Below are 22,239 nucleotides of genomic sequence, written 5' to 3'. Positions count from 1 at the left end.
TTCGGAGCTCGCATCCGCACCTGATTTAACCCGGACCGCCCGAGCCGGCCCGGTGTCCGTGTCCTGGGCCGGACACAAAGGAAGAAGCGCAAACATTTCGCTTTGGGATGAGCCAATCCTCATTTTCACGGAGCCCTCAGGGGTCTGCCACTCCGGGAGAGAGCCAGCAATGATTGTTTTAGGCGAAGTGGGGATTTTCCCTCACCCAGGCGGGTGCGGGTCAGGGGGCAGTTCCCAGAGGATGGGGGAATTCGATGGGATTTTGCCTCTCGGGGCACCTCGGGCAGTTTTGTGGTCTCTCCCTCATGTCCGAGGCGCCCTCGGGGCCTGTCCCCACCTGCTCCGGGGAAGCGGAAAAACATCCAGGCCATCCCCAGGGGCATTTTATTGGTGTTAAAAGGCAGCGACTGAGGAATCAGAGCGAGCTCCCCGCGCAAGTTCCGCTGCCCATCCCCGCGGCTGCGGACAGGGCGGGCAGCTCGGGCATCCCCCGGGGCGGCGACTGATGCGCTTCAACCTCCGCCCGCAGCCCGGAGCATCCGTGCCATCCATCCCCAGAGCCTCCCTCGCCACCTCCTCCCCGAGCCGGGCATCGCCGCAACTGGGCAAACACTCGCCATCCAGTTTTGTTGAGAGGCAACACTTCAGTTCCGGGGGCTTTTATTGAATTACGTGTTATCGGCCTTAAAACATCAAGCGTTATGTACTTCAAAGATACAGAGCATAGGTATTACATCCACAGGAAGTATTTTAGTCAGTGAATGTTCAATGTAGCAGGTAGAGATGAACTTAGCACGTCTTCCAGACTGAACTGGGAACAGACTCTTCAGCCATAAAATGCACTTAACAGTCTATTTAATAGTGGCGAGGTCCTTGAAAATGCAATATCCATGCTAATCTTGCCTTTTTCTAAATCAGAAATGAAAAATAGGTCAGGAAGCTAGAACCTTCCCCTTCCATTTAAAATGTGACATTTAATCTATTTAAATAACTAAGTAAACTTTATTAATCCGGGATTTGGTAAGCAAGCTGAGGAAGCAGGAACCGCGCGGCTTTATTAAGACGGCAAAATGTGAGAGAGAGCGTCCTTGAACTTCAGGTGCGATAAAACCCCGGTTTTCTTGAGGTTCAGCGAAATGGGAAAAGCCGGGACATACGAAGACCGCCCAACCTCTCCTCTCCAGGAAAGGATGGAATGTCCCGCTCTGCTTTACCGAGGACTCGGAGCATCCCCCGAGCTGGGATCCCCGGGTCGGAGAACGGAAACTCCGTGTCCTTCAGCGCCCAGAGAATCGCAGGGATTCAAGAGAAAACCCCAAACCCTTAATAATTTGTAATTACTTTATTAAGTGCTAATATTTCATGGGGAAAAATAAAAATGAATCCATCTCCCTGCGGGCTCAGGTAGTGGTTTCTGATACGTTTGCTCCCGGTTTTGCTCGGCAAAGGAGGATGAGAAAGAGCCGAGGCTCCTGAGGGCTCAGCGCGGGGCTCGCAGCGCTCGGCTCTGCTCCCGCTAAATCCCGGGCGATATCCTGGGCTCGGGATAATCTGGGAATCTGCACATTGGGAAGCTGCAATTTCAAACTCCTCCAGAGTCTGTTCCCCCGCTCGCTCCGGCACCGCTGCTCGGCTCAGCAACGAAATCCTGGATGAACTGGAACTTTTTATGGCCGCAGGTTCTTCCCCCCTCGCCCGCCCTAGGAAAGACTTTCTCATAATTTTGGCCGCATTTCACTCCAAATTTATGGAATACCCGCCAGATTTTTGCCTTGCCACCGCTCGGCTGCCATCAAGCCACAGAGCCGGGGTGCAGGAGAGGAGGCAGCGAGGCTCCGAAGCCTCCCGAGAACGCCAAGGGTTAAGAAAAGCCGTTTATCTGCTCATTATCGGCTTCTCTTCACTCCCGAGCACCAAACCCCGCTCGTCTCCTACCCCGCGGTATCAATGTGTCCTGAATGCCTTTTCCAGTCATTGATCTGGTCAAAGTCACCGCAGAAACACAAGTGACAGAGACTCAATTCCAGGCGACGCGCCCGATGCGAGTATTTAGAAAGCATTCAATAAAAAAGCTTTCCCGGAGAGTGAATGATTTCACCTTGCAACAAAGAGCGCTCGGCTAATTGAAATAATGCACTTGAATGTGCGGCCGTGGGCTCCTGCTCGCCCATCCCAGCTCCAGCATAGTATTAGCAATAATCTCCAAGGAAAAATCAAAAAAACTCTTTTTTTTTTTTTTTTTTTTTTTTTTTTAGTAAGAGCCCACAGGCGACGCGCAGGGACTTGGGGTGGCTGAGTTATTAGCGCTCCCCGGCCTTGCTGTTTGAGGAATTCCGGGCATGGAAAATGGAAAATCCTGGAGAGGAAAGTAAAGGGAGAGGAGAGAGGTACTGAAATAGGAATCTCTGCCCTGGTGATTCTCCCCCGGGCTTAGGCTGGGAATTCACTTTGCATCGCGTGTTTTCAGTGCCATAAAGCAGCTCCAGCCGCTGTGGGTTCAGCAGGTGTAACTCGAAGTTGATTTGTAATTGATGAATTTGTAGGATTACCCTTATTTTACAGACTTGCCATTTCCAGACATCCCGTCAAAATCCTGAAATGGACGCATTTTACTTAGCAGGAATATAAATTATTGTGTATATCAGATTAGGCAAACTATGTCAAATTTGATGGTCATAATCTGCCCTTTCCCACAGGATTATGGCTCCAAACACCTTGGCAAATCAGCAGATTGTCACAGGTGTGATTTTTGCCTTTATCTGCTTAAGACAGCTTTCAGTCTCTTCACACTATCCCACACGAGGCAACACCACAAGTGGCTGAAATTGTGGCAGGTGTAAGAGGGACCAGGATATCCAAAGAATTTTCACTCAAAAATTGTTGAGATAGTGGAAATCGTTGGAAAAACATCAAGGAAGAAAAGCCATCTCTGGTGTTATACAATATTATGTTTATAGTGCTAATATATTTTAAAAATAATCTACACATCTGAAAAAAAGTTACAAATCACTTTCTTTTCCTGTAATCTCTGTTTATTTTAATGTTTCTATTGTAAGCGATCAGACATTTCTTGACCACATTTGCTTTTTTGTAACAGCTGTGTTTAAATCCATCACAACTCTCAGCCCTGGGATTCCAGTCCAAGGAGAGTGCTGCTGCCAGCTCACCTGGCAGGTGTGCCCATGAAACCCTCAGTTAGTTTTAAGAATAATCAGTTTTCTATTCAGTTTCATGTCTGGACCTCAGTCAGACATATAACCAGAAGAAAAGACCAGGTTGGGTGGGGTTTGGACCCTGGGATAGTGGAAGATATCCCTGCTCATGGCAGGAGGGGGAATGACATGACCTTGGAAGTCTCTTTCAGACCCAGACCATCCTGTGATTCCCTGATTTTTGTGATGCTCTTTGTCAAGACCTTCAAGAGAATGAATAGGAGTTAGAGTGAAAGGTTTAAATGTGAGGCCTATGGTGCATCAAAGAGAGATTCTGGACTCTTCCTCACTGGATACTGAACCACACAACTCTGTGCCCTGTGCTCAGGGATGGCCCTGCCTGAGCAGGGAGGTGCCACCAGGTGACCCCACCGTGGTCCCTGACCCAGCCTGGCATTCTGTGCTAGGAGCTTTATGTACCAGTTGGTTCCCAGATATCGTCTCCAAGTTGTAAAGGCTCAGGAGCTGCTCCCCAGCTAGCTGGTATGGTAAAAAACCATGAATCCCAGACTGGTTTAGGTTGGAAGGGACCTTAAAGCCCATCTAGTGCCATGGCAGGAACACCTTCCACTATCCCAGGGTGCTCAATGTCCAGTGTCCAACCTGGCCTTGGAGACTTTTAGGGATCCAGGTGCAGCCACAGCTTCTCTGGGCACCCTCTGCCAGGGCCTGCCCACCCTCACAGCCTCCTTCCCACCATCCCATCTCTCCCTGCAGCGGGAACCATTCCCCCTTCCCCGTCACTTGTCCCCAGTCCCTCTCCAGCTCTCCCAGAACCCTGCTAGACCCTGGACAGGGCTCTGAGGTCCCCCTGAAGCGCCGTCTCCTCCCGGAGCCGCCCGCAGTCCCCAAACCCCGGCGCCATCCATGGCGGAGCCTCCCTGAGGCGCTCCCGCCGCGCGCCCCGCGCACGCGCACGCGCACGCGCACAGCCCGCCCGGAAGGCGCCGCGCAGGCGGAAGCGCGCGCGCCGGCCCGAGCCCGGTAAGAGCCGCGGGCGGGACGGGCTGAGGGAGCCGGGGGAACCGAGCGGACCGAGTGGGGCTGGGAGCGGCTCAGGGAGGTGAGGGGATGGGACTCTGCGGGAACGAGGGTGAGAGTGGTCAGGGCGCTGGAGCGGCTCGGGGAGGTGAGGGCGGTCAGGGGCTGGAGGAGGTGAGGAGGCTGTGTAGGGACGGGGGTGAGGGTGGTCAGGGGGCTCTGTGGGGATGAGAGGCTCAGGGAGGTGAGGGGGCTGTGTGGGGACGGGGGTGAGGGTGGTCGGGGGGCTCTGTGGGGATGAGAGGTTCAGGGAGGTGAAGGGGCTGTGTAGGGACGGGGGTGAGGGCGGTCAGGGGGCTCTGTGGGGATGAGAGGCTCAGGGAGGTGAAGGGGCTGTGTAGGGACGGGGGTGAGGGCGGTCAGGGGGCTGGAGGGGCTCGGGGAGGTGAGGGAGCTGTGCAGGGACGAGCGTGAGGGTGGTCTGGGGGTTGGAGGGGCTGAGGCGGCTGAGAAGGCGAGGGGACTGTGGGGTGAGCTGGCTGAGGGAGAACGGGCTAAGGGGGCTGCAAGGCTGGGGGAGAACGGGCTGAGGGTGCTGGGGGAGAACGAGGTGAGAAGGCTGAGGGAGAACAGGGTGAGGGGTAAAGAGCTGAGGGGGCTGAGGGGCAGTAGGGCCCGCTGGTGGCCAGGGGCAGCTCGGGTGGGCTCGCAGCTCGGCCCCGCCGCCAGCCCGCGCTGGAGGCTCTGAGGAGACCGGGGCAGAGCGAGCTGTGAGGGTGGGGAGTGATGTGAGGAATAAAGGCGTCTCTGACAAGCATTAGGGAAATAGAAGGGTTGTAGACAGGTGTTGCTGCAAGAAGTTAAAATTCTTCATTCAGTGCGTGCGTTTTCCGGCTGCTGAAATGTGTGCTGGCGCCTCTTTTAAAACAAGTTCTGTTCAGGGCCGTGCATCTGTGGCTGAGTTCTCTCAGCTTCCTTGGGCCAGCAGTGAGTGTTATTTATCTGAATCTTCACTGTAGGCAGTGTGGCAGGATAGTGGTTTTTTTTGTTTGTTTGTTTTTTTAAGCTGTGATTTTCACCTCAGTCTTACAGATGGGATCTTGAGAGACCCTCAGGTGTTGTACATCCAGAGGAAGGTGAAAAGTTTGGAATTGGCCAAACCGGCTTTATCATCCCCTAAAAACTATTCCTTGTCTAACATTGCTACCCACAGGATACCAAGAATTAAGAGTTCTGTGCTTCAGAATCTAATAAAAGCATAACTTTTTATTATAGGTAGTATAGGATAATTATTAAAGGTGGAAAATAAGTAGGAAAGAATATTTTAAGAGCTACTTTTGAGAGCAGAGAAAGAAACTCAGTATTTCAGAAAACAGTTGTTATTCCAAACATAGGGAATGGCAAAAGTAAACGAGTGGAACAGAAATGGGGGAGTCTGTAGGTGAGGCTGGTGCTATGTAATAATTAAGAAGGTATAATTAATTAATGTTGTGGCAATATAGAAAAGGACAGATGTATCTTTTATTTAGGTAAAAGTGCCTCCCCTGTGGCTTAGGCACAGGTGAAAACATGCAAACATCAATGTTCACCTTTCTACCTATAGATGGAGATCTGCTGCCACAGATTTATATTATTAATTAACTTCTTTTTTTCCCCTTGGTGGTGGTGTTGGGTCACACCTTTCTGTGAATAGTAAATAAATATGGGTGGAGTTGGAGAAGAATAGCCTAAACATGCTTAGATGTTGCTGTTACTAAAACAGCAGCTCAGTGCTTCTGCTGTATGGGATTTTTGATTTTGGCTGGTAGTAACAAGTGTATTAAACTCACTTGAATCAAATTATGCCTTTTCTGCAAGGAAAGTCTGTGGCAGTTGTACCCTTCAGGACTGGAGCAGTTCCTCACTTTTTTTCCTAGTTCAGAGTAAAATTTTTTTTGACTCTTTAGGTCAGAGTTTGCATATTCTGTAGCTAGTGGTTTGAATTTTTTTTTTTTTCCCATGGGGCAACATAGTAATTTTCCTGTTTCTTGATTTCTGAGTTTCATTCAATTTGACAGACCTGGCAATATTTCTTACTTTTACTGGGTCCTTAGTGTGGTCAAATAAGCTTGGTTGGGCATCAGCATTGCTGCTTTCTGGGGGTAGAAAGATGGAGAATAATATCTCCTGACACTAATTAACTTCTAAATGACTTTTATTTTGTTTAAACCAGCAGTGGTGCTTATCCCAGATGTGCATGTCGCATAATCTGGAAAAAAGTGGCATTAACTTAATACTGGGACATTTATTCATTTTTTAACCCCTGTGCTCGTTAATAATATAGCGAATTATGAATGCAGGGGTTGTTATCAGCCCTGGCTGGTGCTGTAGCAGTGTCCCTGCTGTGTTGCCAGGTCCCTGGAGTGTCCCAAAGCCCAGGCATGGAGAAGTGGAGCCTGATGACAATGACGGTGCTGCTGGCACTCACCGTGCGCTGGGCCGTGTCCCTGGGCTCCTACTCAGGTAAGGCAGCAGCCTCAGGGACAGGGCTTGTGGGGCTTCTGAGAAATCAAAATGAATGTTGTTTATTCCTTATTTATTTTATTGCTGTTTATATAAAATCAGAAGTAGAAAGCAATATGTTATTTCAACTGTTGTTGTATTTTAGTTCCTCTTGATTTCCCCGAGAATTCCTTTTTCTTATTTTTTGAGGTGTGCCATGATTAACATCACAGTTTGGAGCAAAACACTGCAAAGAACCACCATAACTTTTTTTTTTTGGGTGGTGCTGATGATCATTAGTATTTTAGGATCAATATCAATAGGGGCTGTTTTCCCCTGTGCCTTTATTTGCAGAGTAATGCAGTCCACTTGTACATTTGCCTCATATTGACTTTTAAATTCTGTAGCAGATATAATCTTATTATTTATATTTTTATTTAGCTTATATTTAGCTAATCCTGGTGCTAATGAAGACAGTGCAGAGGTGACATGGAGTGAACAATGACTCTGCCTTGTAGCTGTACCTCCTTAAGCTTGTTTACAGCAGGAGCCAGAGCTACATTCTGGTAATGGATGAGTTTTTCTCCTCCTCGTGTCAGAAGGCTTGCAAAGAATTAGCAAGTTCTTTTCCAAGCTTCCCAATTCCTTTCCCACTATTGGAATAAGCTTGCACAAGGCTTGCTCTCTGCAAATTCAAAAAAAAGAAAAAAATGAATCAATACTTCTAATCCTCATCAGCCCAAAGAATCACAAGTGGAATTTTACTCTGTTTTTTTGAGGCAGTGGGGAGCCTCATCCCCTGAGTAGCTGGATCTGCTCAGGAGCATTCTGGTGATTTTAAACTGGTAATTCTGGGCTTCATTTACTTGAAGCTGAACTGCATTTCCAGTTGTTTTGGTTTGAGTTTGCTCTCTGAAAATGCCATTTCTGAGAGATCTGAGGTTTTTACCCATCTCTAGGCATGAAACACCCTGTCTTCAGGCATACACTGAATTTCTCTTGCAGTACAAGAGGATTTATTTAGAATTCTGTTGCTAACTAGATTTTTAGAAGTTGATTTGATTTCAAACCAATCAAGATTGTGGAAGAGAGTCTAAAATAAAGCCTGAGCTAAAATAACAATTAAAAAAAAAAAGTAACAATTTTAAAATCTTATTTCCTCCACAGTGCTGCTTTTGGAATAGGAAAAGCTGAATCTGATCCAGTCCAGCAAATTATTAAAGCTTAACTTTGAGCATTAGATGGCTGTAAAAAGACAAACCCCAGTGTTAGAGCTGTCAAACATATAAATCCACTGGGATTAATTTTTATTTTCTCTTTGACTTCCTGCAGATGTGATAAACTTTTAATTCCACCCTCATTTACTGTGCACCCTTGGATCTCTGTCTCATTCTCACCCTGTTCTTTGCCATCAGCTTGCTTTTGGATCTGCCTCTGAAATTAAATGAAAAAACAGAAACTAATACCTGGTTTTGAATGTGATGACCTGGTCGTGGAGAATTATTGAGGAAAAATTTGGTTTTATAGGTTAATGCATAATTTCTTAATGTATTGCCAAACTCCTGCTAAATCCAGGTGTTGAGAGGCAGCTTCAAACCTTTAAAAAATCTGTTCCCAGGTTAACAATAAAACTGAATAAAATCACTACTTTTAAGGTATTTGTAAGCCTTTTAAAATAAAATATTCCAGTTCTATTAATTTTTAAACTCGGTTTGTCTATGTACTTGGTGCTTTATGTAGATGGAAGCTAAATGTGCATTGTCAAAGGAACTGATCAGTAGTTGGCTTTTAATAATCAAACCTTTGGATAAAGACCTTTGGATCATTCTGAAGCCAATTAATTTTTTGCATCCCTTTTTTTCCTGTAGAGATTGAGAAATTGATACACACACTCTCTAAAATTTAGGTAATATCTATTTTGCATTTCAATAATCCAGTGGCAGATTCTTTGTTCCACTGGATTTACAGCTACAGAATTGACACTGATGAAACTCCAGTGACCTCACTTATTTGGGAAACTTTAGGCTGAGTGTGTGAGAGTGGAGAAAATCTGCTCTCTCCACCACCCAGGAAGAAATTAGCAGAGATAAGAAATCCTTTCCACTTTCTGGGAATAAATTGCACATTGCTGAGCTCGAGGGATTCCCACAAACATAGATCATGGCTAAAACCAGAAATGGCTTTCCTATATTTTAAAGAACCTCTTAAATCTCTGTCTGGCTCATGTCAATATTTCACTGGGAGCACAATCAGTCCAGTTTCTGTTCTCAGTGATCAGGTTAATAGAAGTAAATAAACTCTGGGAAGATGCTTTGCATGCTGCCATTGTCACAGTTGGGCTCCATCGAGGGGAGTATTTGACATCTGAAGTATTTGCATTGATAAAGCTTTTTTTTCCGTGAAAATGGCAAATAATAATATTATAATGATATTAATAGTAAGGTACCATGACATGGCTGAAACACAAGTGAGAATATTGACAATTATCACATACCAAGGGAGTGCAGCAGCTCCCACAGAATCACTGTAACATGTCCATTATGTGCATTTTCCTAGTTCAGGGAAAGTACCACATTTTTCATCTGCACTTGGAAATGATTTTTTTTTTGTCAGATGAGGAAGCAGTTCTTCACAGCAGAGTATCTTGATAAATGCTCATTGCAGAAATCTCCAGAAAGCCAAAAGAACACATAACTTTTTTTTTTTTTCTCTCTCTGTTAGACTGCATGATGAGGTCTCTATTTGCTCTCAATATAGAGGAATGGAGAATAAAATCAGTAATTACTATGCAATAGATAACTAGAGGAAAGTAATCTATAAACCAAATAATGTCCTAAATTCTATGTCCTCTCTTTTTAGGGGCAGGAAAGCCACCCATGTATGGAGACTACGAGGCTCAGAGGCACTGGCAAGAAATCACCTACAACTTACCCATCAGGCAGTGGTAGGTGGTGCTTCCAAAGGGGATTGGGAGGAAATCCTGCTTGGATTTTACACCTCTGAGTTCACTGTTTGCTCCCATGATCCATGAGATTTTTACATGTGGGGATTCTGGATTTAAGGGTAGCGAGCTTCATTTGTACAGATCATTTAAAACAGGAGGAGAATTATTCTAAATATTTTGTTTTTGCATTATTCCTAATATTCTTTAGAGTAAAAATCTAGAGTCTGTATATGTGCTACAACTCAAATTGGAATATATTGTAATTCCTGCTCTGTGTATGGTGTAATTTTTCCCTAGCTGTCTGTTGGGGTACAGACTAATCAGACAAAAGAGAAAATTAATTCACTTGTGTCCTGCAAATACATGTGAACTCTGCAGTGGCTCTGTATAGTGACCTCAGATCATCCTGTTGTTCCTTAGTATCATTTTTGTCCTTTTTTTTCCTGGGATATCCAAACCCTGACTGTGCCAGAGTTGGGATAAGAGGTGTTACATAATAATGGAGTTGCCAGCTTTGATCCACTCTGCTACACTGAACTGTATCTCCTTAAAATGAGGAGTTATAGCAGCCAATATTGCCAGGTATTCCCAGGGGCCACATCAGACATTGCTACAGGCTGGCTTTAGCTGAGGGGCTGCCAGGTGGGCACCTTGGCCTTGTATTTGCTCTCTGGTTTTATAATTGATGTAATTTTATATTTATATTTGAAGGGTTTTTTGAGTTGGGTCTGCTCTGAGAATTGAATCTCTAATACAGCAAAGTGGATGTTTGGAACAGCACATCTTGGCTGACATGCTAGGGATTGCATTCTAAAATTTAAATATTCCTGATTTATATTATTCTTTAAAGTCTTGACATTATTTACTAAAGGCTGCTTTAGGAACATCCTTTCTTATTCTATTGCTAATTAAAACTCTGAAAGCTTCCTTGCTAAATATTACTAGATATATAAGGATTGTTTGTATTTTTTTTTAATTGAAAACTTTATGGAAGGTAAAATGAAAAGAACCCCCCCCAAACTGGTAAGTTCCCTGAAAGTTGCAAACTGTGACATTCTGCATGAAGAATCTGCAGTGCCTTGACAGGAGCAATCTTCAGTTGTAGGAGAAGAGGCAGAATGCAACTCAAAGAAATATGATTTATCATCAGCTCAAAAGACACTTCAGGCAGCTCATAAAGAATTCAAGAAATATCATTTACTGTAATAAATGTCAAAAATTGGCTGCATTTGAAGAGAGGAAGTGGAAAAGCCAAGAGCTTGCCCCATGGCAGTGGGAGCAGCCAGGGAGATGGGAAGGGGCTGCTCCTCATTGTGGAATTGTTCCTTGCACAGACCCCTCTGATCTCCTCTGGAAGAGGTGACTTCATTTTGACTGCAGCCATAGAAATCCTGACACAACATCCCAAATGGGAAAATCCTTTTCCTTCCTTTCATGGCGTCCACCTGGGTTTGGAGGTAGAACCAGGATTTTCCCTCTCCAGTGAAGTGAGCTTTAGCAGGTTTTTAAAATTTTTTTTTGCAACCACAAATGTGTAAACTCTGCATCACCTTTGTTGTTATTTTGTTGCTTGAGACTTACTTAATGTGAATTAAAATTAATCAGGTATATTTGTTGCCACCTTCTATTTTGGATTTGGAATACATTTAATATTCAGCTTTTCCTTGGGTCAAAACCAAGTTGGAAATGTCATATTTAAATTGAATTTTATTTTTTTTAGGTACTTCAATACAAGTGACAACAACCTACTGTACTGGGGCCTCGATTACCCACCTCTCACTGCCTATCACAGTTTTGTGTGTGCTTACATGTAAGTTCAGTGTTTTAAATCCTGTGTTCCAGTTTTCTTTGTGGATATTCAGCTTTCCCTACAAGGCCCTGCTGGATGTGGGATGCCCAGGGAAAAGTGCTGTAGGAACAGGGGCCATTGCCTGGGAAAGCTGTCGTGTGTGCAGAGCCCAAGTGACATTTGATGAGTGGAGATCATGTAAATAGAATTCTGTTATTGGAATACTTTTTCCACAAGGGCTTTGCTGCTGTTGGAATGAGACTTATGGAATAAGAATGTAGGTTAAAGTGCACAGGCACAGCTATGTGGGGCATCTATGTGAACTGTAAATGGTTTATATTTAATACTTAAGCATGAAAGGTATTTACAATTGTTTTTTTTTAAAGTCCATGGAACCAGGCTGGAGGTGATTATCTTGTCCTAATAAATATTGTATTCCATTTTTACTGTTTCCAAAGGTTATTTTTTTTAATTGTGAAGCAGTCTATAGTGTAAACTGATCTAGTGGTGAGGAAAAGCTTTCATTGATCACTATTGCTCTCTGAAATATTTCTTCTCATTCATCTTAATTCTTGGAATCTGCTCCTGTGTGTGTCATCTTTATTGCTGCAAGGAGAGTAAAGGGAAATGAGAACTGTCTGCATTTTGATGTGTCTGTACTTTGTTTTACAGTGCAAAGTTAATAAATCCTGATTGGGTTGCTCTGCACACATCTCGGGGCTATGAGAGTCAGCCCCATAAGTTATTTATGCGTACAACAGGTAGGAAGATTTTATTTCCTTGGGATCATCCTGCACATTTGTCTTGCTTACTAATTCAGCATGTTTAACATGCAGCTTCTCTGTCTTTATTTTTAATTGGGTGGCTTAGCAGGTTCACTTCTGAGCCAAATTCCTGCATTATTTCCTCATCTGCCATCATTTGGGAAGCTGATAAATAGAAAATATAGGAACAAGTTTTCAACTCAATTCATTAAAAAATTCTAAAACACAACTACTCTTTGTAGCATAGACCCACTTTTTAAATTTTGAAAATATTCTTGTTCCCCCTTCCATTCTGATAAACAGTCTTTTCATTTTTAGCTTATCTTGGTTCTTATCTAAAATGATTTTACACATAGCTTGGCATTTACTCACTTAACCTCTGGAGGTACCAGAGATCTTCATTAGGAGCTGATCTCAAAGGCAGAGATATTTGATATTATTACTGTGAGCAAAAAAGTAAAAATTTATTTTACTACTTGTGTTCTAAATTTGTCTTACACCATTTGATTATTTAGAACTGCAAACAAATGCAGAAGATTTGTACCATTATTTAGTAGCTGCAGCAGTAGGGCAGCAAACAATTTGGGCAGTAAACTCTTGATTTCTTTCATTTGAAATGTCTTTTGCTTTTTCTAACACCAAATGCTTTCTGATTGCAACAGCAGAATTTCTTGTTCATCAATAGCTTTTCTGTACTTCACATACCTCTGTCTGCTCTCTGGTAATTGATTGAATTGAAAAAAAAATAAAAATCACTAGTATTTAATTACCCTTGAAATGGTCTTTATTAATTTTGAAATCAACTCACTTGACACAACACTGATGGATCTGGAGAGCTGATAAACACTTTTTAACAGGGGCCATTAGAAGAGTGCATCAAAATAATTCAGGGTGGTCGATGGCAGCTTTATTTTAAGCATCAGTGTATTTGTTTTGCTAACACCTTGGCTGTATTTGTTTAGTTGTGGCTTAAGTTTGCAAAGCAATTCAACCCTGGATAACTGAAATATTTAAACATCTCCTTTCCCTCCTGGAGCCACTGCACATTTGCTGAAAGTGGTTTGTCGAAATAATCTGAGTTTTTCCTTGAGTTTTTAAGACAACTCAAGAAGAATTCACCTGCTGGACATACCCTGGCCAGGGGAACCTGCTGGCTCTGTTTTCTTCTCCCCTCTCACAAATCCTTGCTTTCAGTCTCTTTGTCCCCATCACTGGTAATTCCCACAGGGATTGGGATAATCTGGAGTTTCTCCACTGTGCCCCAGCCTCTGTCCTGTCCCACAACCTGGGTGCAGGCAGGGCTGATTTCTTTGGGGCATTCCCAAATGCCTGCCCTGCTTGTGGCATGTGAGGAACTAGAGAGTGACTGAGGCTGTGCCAGGAGCCAGGACAGCTGAACACGTGAAAGCAGCAGCTTTGGGACATCAGAAATGAGCCTTAGAAACATTAACAAGATCAAATTCTGTAGACCTGGTTCTTTTTGTCCTTTGAAGTGGAACTGCCCAGTTTATTTCTGATGTTTTGATGTTTATTTGCCTGTGTTTTTTTTCTTGCCTTGGATTCTAATGGAGAGTTAATCTTTATTTTTCAGTGTTTGTTGCTGATTTGCTGGTTTATATCCCTGCAGTTATTTTATATTGTTTTTCCTTGAAAGAAACATCTGCTAAAAAAAAGGCAAGTACCTGGTGTTTGTAAATTAAACAAAGGAAACACTGTTAGAACAGAGTAGAAATGTAACCCTGAGTTAATTAACACGTGGAACACCCTGATGGCTTCCATGTGAAACTGATGACAACCACTATAGCTCACATTATAGGCTTTGCACTTAAAAACATTTAAAAAAACCTTTATTTTATCTTACAGCAATTCTTTTAATACTTTTAATAACATAATAATAAATAATGATTTTCCATGAATTTATTACCTGAGTATTAACAAAAAAAAAAAAATTGTTGTGTGGCAGGGGGGATTTGGGAGCTGCTTTGTCTTGAACTCTCCTTAGGGTAGATTTTGGGATAAAAAGTCTCTTGATTTTTGGAGTGGTTTAAGATGGGTGTAGGTGATCTTTGAGCTATTGTAAAGGGCAGACAATATTAAATATTTTCTTATTTATGTTAAATCTTTATCCTTATTTATTCCTCAAAATATTCCTGACAGATGATGACTTGTAGAGAATAAGATTCCTATGTGTCAGATGCACCATGGAGGGGAACATTTTTGTACTGGAGAAGTTCCTCTGTCTAATGTCTAATTTTGGACTGATTATTTTTCCTCTCTCTTTTTTGATCCTTTTTACCAGGTTTCCAGTGCTATCTGCATCCTGCTTTACCCAGGCCTCATCCTTATTGACCATGGGCACTTCCAGTATCCTTGTTCTGCATGGAAGTGAATTCCTGTTTATGGAAGAATTGCTCCTTAGCACTTGTTAGCTGAGCACAGGGTGACTTTAGTGTACAAAGTCATCTGGGGGGTTCTGCCCACCCCAAACAGAGATATCAAAGGAAGCTGCAAGTCTGAAACATATTGGAGATAAAAATTATTGATATTGGCACAAATCAATCCCAACATGAATATCATTCTTTCCATGTCTCCAGCTCATCTCCCTGTCAGTCACTTCACTGCAGGCAGCACCAGTGGGGCTGTGACAGGGAGGAGAGTGATGGGTTGTGCTCCTGTGATTTGTGTGTGCAGAGGGAATCCCCTTAGATCTTCCTGGGATGGCAGAGCAGTGGCAGGTGGAGGGTGTGAAAAGCTCAGCTCTGTCAAACCTGCCCTTGTGCCTTGGCTGCACGGCTCAGGGAGGTGAGTTCAGGCCTGGCTGCTCCACAGTGCTGGTGGACACCTTCACGGGGGGTTTGTTTATAACAGTGCTGGTTTTATACTGGTTTTATACAGGAGCAGGTCAGTGCTGTCACTTCAGCCTGTGCTGGAGGTGCAGCAGCTGCTGTGGAGGCAGGGATTTCCTGCAGGTTTCTGTGCCAGCCCTACCACTCTGATGTGACCAGTGCCACCCTCTGAGCAGCTCCAGCACGTCAGAGATTGGTTTCCCTGAGCTGCTGCCCCTCTGCAGGATCAGGGCTCTCAGTGTGAGTTTGCTGATGTGAAATCAATGAGGTGTCAAATACACCTGGTGATGTGGAGTGGGAAATGTGAGTGGGCTGAGAGCTCCGTGGGCAAGCTGGATGTGTTGTCACAGCTGCTTAGGCTGACAGAGGGAAAACAAAATATTGTGACATTTCTGACAATACAAGAAATACAAGGCACTGTTTACAGGGGATGGAGTGACAGGACAGGAGGGAATGGCTTCCCACTGCCAGAGGGTGGGTTTGGATTGGATGTTAGGGAGAAATTCCTTCCTAGGAGGGTGGAGGGGCCCTGGCACAGGGTGCTCAGATTTGCTGTGGCTGTCCCTGGATCCCTGGCAGTGTCCAAGGCCAGGCTGGAGCACCCTGGGATAGTGGAAGGTGTCCCTGCCATGGCTGGGGTGGCACTGCACAGGCTTTAAGGTCCCTTCCAATTCAAACCATTCTGGGATTCTGTGTTTACTGGTTTATATAAGCTTTTCAAAAAACAAGTAAAAACCAAAGCTAAAATCTGTTGCAGTTTAATAGTAAGTGTAGTTCAGTCTCTTCAAAATCTCCTGAGCCTGGGAAGATCTTTTCAAAGTCACAAGGCAGTACCATTGTTTTTAGCAATTACTACTCATTGTTTGACCAGGATTAGCAGCTCAGGGACCTGGTCATGGATGAGGGTGCCTCGTGTGTGTAACAGAATCACAAACCCCTCAGAAGTCCTTGAGCTAAATTATACAGAATTTAAACACTGACATGTTTGAATATTAGGGATGTATCTTGTGGGAGCTGGAAGGGGAAGCTTGTGAGAGCTTATCATTACTCATGGAAATAGCAAGGAGAAAATGTTGCTTGTTGCAGAGAGCTGTCACTGCCACCAAAAGCTGGGTTGGCTGAACACACATTGCATGTGTAATTAACACACACAGAATTTGCCCTGTGATTTGCCTGGGCAAGCTCTGAATCAAACTTTGGAAATATAAAAATTACACTTTCAATGGAAGTAAATTTTTTATCTCTGAGGGCAACGTAGTCACAACTGGCAACGTGTTCTTAAAACTAACTTGGCAAAACTCATTTTACAAGCTATTTCTGCTTTCCCTCAGGGCATTAATTGCTGCCTTCCAGAAGTGAGATGTGTATCTTGTCCTTGACATAAAAAACCATATACAACTCAGTGAGCCTTGGCTTGGCCTTGTGGGCTGTCCTTTGTTTGTCCCATGACTGGGACCTCCTGGGCTCTGTGGCGTTTTGCTTGGCCTTAAATTATAAGCAAATGGAGCTTTACCATTCCCTGCCCTTTTTTTGCTATTTACTTGGAAAGTGCTTCAAGAAGGGACTGAAAGGAAAGGGGTAAGTGAGTCTCAAGTGTTTTATCTCCCTCAGGAATCAGCCTGGCACGGGGAGTGGGATTGTCCTTACCTGCACATGGGCATTCCTGGATTGATTTCTGTGGGAAGTGCCTGTGTGCTGTGCTGCAGTCCTGCAGGATGGGCATTGCTGCTGTTTCTGCCCACCACTGTTTTTTTGGATGTTTTTGCTGTGCTGATGTGCTGTCCTGTTGCAGGTTGGTGCTGTTGGCCAAACTGGCAGGGACAGTGCTGGTGTCCTTCGCTGCCTGCTGGCTCCCGTTCGGCACCGACGTGGAACAAATCATGCAAGTACTCAGAAGACTCTTTCCCATTGACAGAGGCTTGTTTGAGGCATGCATGTTTTCTTCTCCCACCCACTGCCCTGTCCTGTATTCTTAGATCCCTGGAGAAACCTTCAGCCTGACCTTTAGGATTTCATGGGGGAGACACAGCGCAGGGCGAGTAACTCGAGACGGCTTCTTCAGCACTCGGTTCTTGCCAGTTATTTAATCCAGTGTTTAACCCCAGCTCAGCTGGCATCTTCCAGGATATTATACCAGGAGACAACACTTATCCCATCATCAAACCCATACTTCAATCCATACATTTTTCCATTGAAATAGATTCCATAGTAATTGACAGTGTCAGAAGATGTAACCTTGGAAGTCAACAGCTTCAGCTTCTTGGGTTCTGCTTCCCTCTTTTCAATGGGATTCATTATTTTTAAAAAATAATTTTTAGATTGTGTTTTAGATGCCACCTAGAGCTTTCTTTTTGATTCACCTTGTGCAGTTTCCACAATATTTTCCAAAAGTTTTAGGTCACTTCTGCTTTTGGTTTTGCTCAGGCTGTGGACACGCCCATGCTGAAGGTGCTGAGCCTTGATCCAGTCACTCAATTCCTCATTTACTGAATGGCAATGCCAGAGGAATTTGGGATAAAAGGTCCCAGGTCACAGGGAGTTGCTGCTGTTTTAATTGGGGCATGAGTCAATATTACACTTTTTACAGCAAATTTGCAATTTCAGGCTTAACCCAGAAAATGAAGGTTTGAATTGCCAGGTTGTCACAGGGATTAAAGCAAATTCTCACATAGTTTGATTAATCTTAATTATTCTTTTAAACTTTTTTAGATGTAAATAATATCACAACTGGCAGATTTTTCAACGAAAAGTTATTGCTGATGTACCAAAGGCAGTGGAGGTGTTCTTGATGTATTCTCTGCAAGTTTATTTAAAAACCCCCAACAAACACCAAACAACCTCTCCAAAAAAAGACACCTCCAAAAAAACAATGACCCTTTTCCTTGAGAATTATTTGGAATCTATAAAAGAATCATTTTGCTCACCACACCTTTTATTCAGTACCAAGTTTAAAAATAAAATCTTTAAATGACAATAACCAATGAGTCTAAAAGAGCTGGAGGATTTTAGTCTAATATTAGCCCAAATATTTTCTGAGCTGCTCAGGGCAGTGACTTGCTGGATTCTGATGGAGATAAAATGAGAATTTGTCCACGTAAGCAGCGCTCAGTAACTTGGCCTGGGGTGTGACAGGTTCTGTGCAGCTCCCATTTGCAGCCCAGGGTGTGCCAGTTCCCATTTGCAGCCTGGGAACACTTGCTGGTGGCTGGAAAATCAGCCTGGCTGTGAGGAGGAGGTTGCTGGTGCTGCCAGGGCTGTGCTCCCCGGAATCCCCGGCAGATTCCGGCGCTGGCAGCGGGGACGGACGGGGCTCAGTTGCTGCTGGGAGTTGTGTCTACACAGCTGTGCCCCCAGCAGCTGTCTGGGGATGAGTTTCACCAGCAGGAGAGCTGCAGTTACAAATTTAATTTTGAAAGTGATCCTAGCACAAGTGCTAATGTCTTTAGACTTCTTGATTTATTGGGGGTTAACTCTGTCAGTGCTAGCGAGCAGCGAGCACAGGCAGGTACAGTGAGAAAGGATTCACCTGGGCCAGGGTTTACTCAGGGACACTTTCACAGCTTTAACTCCACAAAATGTCTGCTCTCATGGCTGAAGTTGTCATCTCTTGTGCTGAAGAACTATTTCTCACTTATTCTAGAGCATGATTTAATTGGGTCTCTTGAAGACCCGTTTTTGAAGGGCAGAGTCATGCCCAGTACATCTGAGAATGTGATGTACATCTGCAAATGTTATTTGCAGTCTCATGGTAGAAACCCAACAATCCCCACCTCCCAAGCCCCATTGTTCCCACAAACGTGTATAATTATATATAATTATCACTGATTACCTTTTTATTTCCTTCCAGGATAAAGTAGCCAATATTTGGTGCAGTCTAAGTGTCCTTATAAAGATAAAGAATGTAATATCCCCTCGAACTCAGCTAAAACTCAGGTAAGACATAACTGGGATGCCTTATTATGCAATATTTTTTGCAAGAGGAGTGAATTTTCTCAAATTGTGTTCTTTCCTGTACTGTAGTTTTCTGCCAAGTCATGAGGGAGAAATACTGGGAATATTTATGACTGAAAAATTCCCTGCTCGATTATATAGTGATGTAAGGTGCTTGGTTAAAACTGAGTTAAAATTTGCAAATTCAAAGAATTCAAATATCTTTTGAAATGCTCTTAGAAGTCAGAGCTCCCAGTTCTCCTTGACTCAGTGAAGAATTCAGGTCTGGCTCTGCAGAGTGAAGTGTTAATGGCTGTAGTCTCTCATGTATTAAAACTGTTTTTCTTCCCAATCCTTTAGTTTTGCTGTGACATTCCTGAGCCTGCTCCCTGCCTGTATCAAGCTCACTGTCCAGCCTTCCCTTCGAGGCTTTAAATTTGCCTTGGTGAGTGTTTGCTTTCCACTGCTCCTTGTTTTGTATCCACCACAAGCACTGGAGGGCAACCAGCAGTGCCAGCAGCACTTGTGCAGGACACAGAGGGAATTGGTTAAAAAGTGGTTTTCTTCCTTAAATCCAGGGCTCTGACCTGTCCTTTAAACCCAGACTTTTTCCTTAAGCTCAGTTTTCCTTATTTAACTCTGAAGAGCCTTTGGAAGATTCCACACACATTTAAACCTCATATAGAATTGGGATTTCTCCTCTTTTTGTTTGGCTTCCAAAGTGCCAGTTTTTCTTCTTCAGTGGCTACAAAATTCCATTAGAAATTCCCCAAATGGACATTATGAGCTCATGAGTGGTTTGAAATTAAAATGGCCCTGTTTTCCAAAATGTTTGCCTTCTCTTAGTCACATCATTGAATTGAAGCACAGTGTCATGGCTCCTGTGCAAAAACTGAGTTCTCCTTGAAATCTAAATTAGATGGAGCTGGGTCCTAAGTTTCAGAATTACAGGATAATTTCTCTTTTTGGTTTTATCACAACATTGCCTAAAACTAACATTTATCCTAAGAATTGGTTTTACATGTTTTTATTTGGTGGGGGAATAAAAAGACATCTTGTTTACTTTTTCTGTTGGCTGGTGATGATGAGGAGCAAACTTTTATGTCAAAAATTGGGTCATTCTTACCAGAAGTGGGATTTGCCAGTGCCTGTGTGTGGGAATATTGTGATTCCTTGTTCCTGTCAGGGAATCTGAGCAAGAGTGAGGCTCTACCTGCAGGACTTTGTGATTATTCTGATAAACTTCCAAACCAGACATGAGGGTGCTCACAGGAGCTGCTCTGGGCTTTGCAGTGAGGAAAGGCAGCAGTTAATTAGCAAACCCAGCTCGTTTAGTGCTGCCCCCATGCAGACCCTGTACCTGCAGACACCAAAGCAGAGCTCTGCTGTGCAGTCACAGGCTCACACATCTCTGCTCTCTCTCCTAAGGTCAGCTGTGCCTTGTCATTTTTCCTGTTCTCCTTTCAAGTCCATGAAAAATCTATTCTTCTCGTGTCAGTGTAAGTAAATTAATTTTTCTATGGATAAAATTCCATCTTTTCCTCATCTTCTTATTAAAGCATGCTGCTTTCACGTGCAAATATAGCAGATTTTAACAACTCTGCTCATTTGCTTTTCTAAATCACTTGTAAATGAAGGTGTGCAAGTACAGCCAGGCTTGTCTGTCCTTTTGGTTATGGCTGTGGGGACAGTCACCAGCACTGCTGTTCCATGGGGATATCCTACATGGACTGGGTGTTTGATTAGGGAATAGTTGATGTCCCTTTTTCTCCTTCTCATTCCAGCCCAGTCTGCTTAATCATAAATGAAATCCCCTTTATGGCCACGTGGTTTCTACTCGTGTCAACTTTCAGGTGAGTTGGAAACTGTTAAGAGGTGGAGAGGGACTGGGGATCAAGGGATGGAGGGACAGGACACAGAGAATGGCTTCCCACTGCCAGAGGGCAGGGATGGATGGGATATTGGGAAGGAATTGTTCCCTGGGAGGGTGGGCAGGCCCTGGCACAGCTGTGGCTGTCCTTGGATCCCTGGCAGTGCCCAAGGCCAGGCTGGAGCAGTGTGGGACAGTGGGAGGTGTCAGGGTTGAACAGGATGAGCTTTAAGATCTCTTCCAACCCAAACCCATCTGTGATCCCATGCAAACCCTGTTGTGCCCCAGTTCTAGTGAGGATAAATGTATTTCCTGGTTTTCCCTCTTCTCCCTGCTGGCCCTGCCCCACCCCAGCCTGCTGCCGCTGCTGCTGAAGGACGAGCTGCTGCTGCCCTACGCCGTGACCACGCCCGCCTTCCTGGCCGTGTGCCTGGCCTCCTTCTCCATCCTGGAGAAGACCTCTGCAGAGGACCTACAGCTCAAGGCCTTCTCCCTTTCCCTCAAGGGTTATGTGTCCTGGTTCAAGTCCTTTCCCAGGATTGTCAGGAGCCTGGTAAGCAAATTTGATTCCTTTAGCTCTGACTTGCAGCTTTTCCCAGCACTGCAGTGCCAGTGGAGCAGGGGCTGTCACTCTTTCGTGCCATGTGGAAGAGCACAGAGCTCCCAGCAGTGAGGTGGCAGCTGGGCTGTCTGAGCTGTTCCCTCACTCCTTGTCTTGCAGTTCCTGCTGTCCCTGGCCCTGATGGCAGTCCTGTCAGTGCTCAGTGCTGCCGTGCCTCCTCCCCAGCACCTGCCTGATTTGTTCCCTGTGGCCGTGGCTGTGGTGTCCTGCCTGCACTTCCTGCTGTTCCTGGTGTATTTTAATGTTGTCATACTCTGGGACTCCAAGAATAGAGGGCAGAAGAAAATCAGTTAATGAAGCTGGAGCTGCAGGACTGAGAGTGCTCAGTGAGAGGTGTCAGCACTGCAGAGGAGCCTGTGTGTGATGGACACAACTCAAGGAAAGCCAGGAAAAACCTTTTGCTTATTTAAACACAAAACAATCAAAGACTGTTTTAAAGGAGAAATATTTTGAAGAGCATTGGGAATGGGATTTGATTTGTTTTCTTTGGAAGTGTTATACTTTTGTTACCATTTGTAAATCTAAAATGCCTAATAAAGGACCAAATTTTGAATTAATGTTAAAATACTGTATTAGCATAAGCAGCATGAAGTTTTCTCCTTTCCTAGCATAAAAAGCCCAAGGAAGTAATGCAGGTAAAGTAGAAACTCGTGCCTGGCAGCACTGAAGTTGTGGTGCTGAATTGCTTCATGACACAAACCTGATTTGTGGCATCAGTCACTGTCCCCCTTTGCTGGGAGTCAGCAGCTCTGGTGTGGCTCTAAAACTGCTGCAACTCTCTTTAACAGGACTGAAAAGCC

General features: G+C 44.3%; 1 protein-coding gene across 1 annotated transcript; it reads left to right on the top strand.

Moving 5' to 3' along the window:
- The first annotated feature begins 4,218 nt into the window (after positions 1-4,218).
- On the top strand, positions 4,219-21,992 carry ALG6 (ALG6 alpha-1,3-glucosyltransferase). The gene is made up of 15 exons (XM_014870518.2): positions 4,219-4,275; positions 6,587-6,695; positions 9,534-9,618; positions 11,339-11,428; positions 12,080-12,168; positions 13,763-13,845; positions 14,471-14,535; positions 16,410-16,595; positions 16,810-16,945; positions 18,865-18,950; positions 19,308-19,392; positions 20,376-20,446; positions 20,732-20,800; positions 21,172-21,370; positions 21,539-21,992. Exons 2-15 carry the CDS (start codon positions 6,614-6,616, stop codon positions 21,731-21,733), a joined length of 1,521 nt encoding a protein of 506 aa, XP_014726004.2. The 5' UTR covers positions 4,219-4,275; positions 6,587-6,613; the 3' UTR covers positions 21,734-21,992.
- Positions 21,993-22,239: the final 247 nt, after the last annotated feature.

The sequence above is a fragment of the Sturnus vulgaris genome, chromosome 9 (assembly GCF_052056855.1).
Source record: "Sturnus vulgaris isolate bStuVul1 chromosome 9, bStuVul1.hap1, whole genome shotgun sequence".
Classification (NCBI taxonomy): domain Eukaryota; kingdom Metazoa; phylum Chordata; class Aves; order Passeriformes; family Sturnidae; genus Sturnus; species Sturnus vulgaris.
The sequence above is the reverse complement of the archived record's forward strand: the minus strand, read 5'-3'. Positions and strand labels throughout refer to the sequence as shown.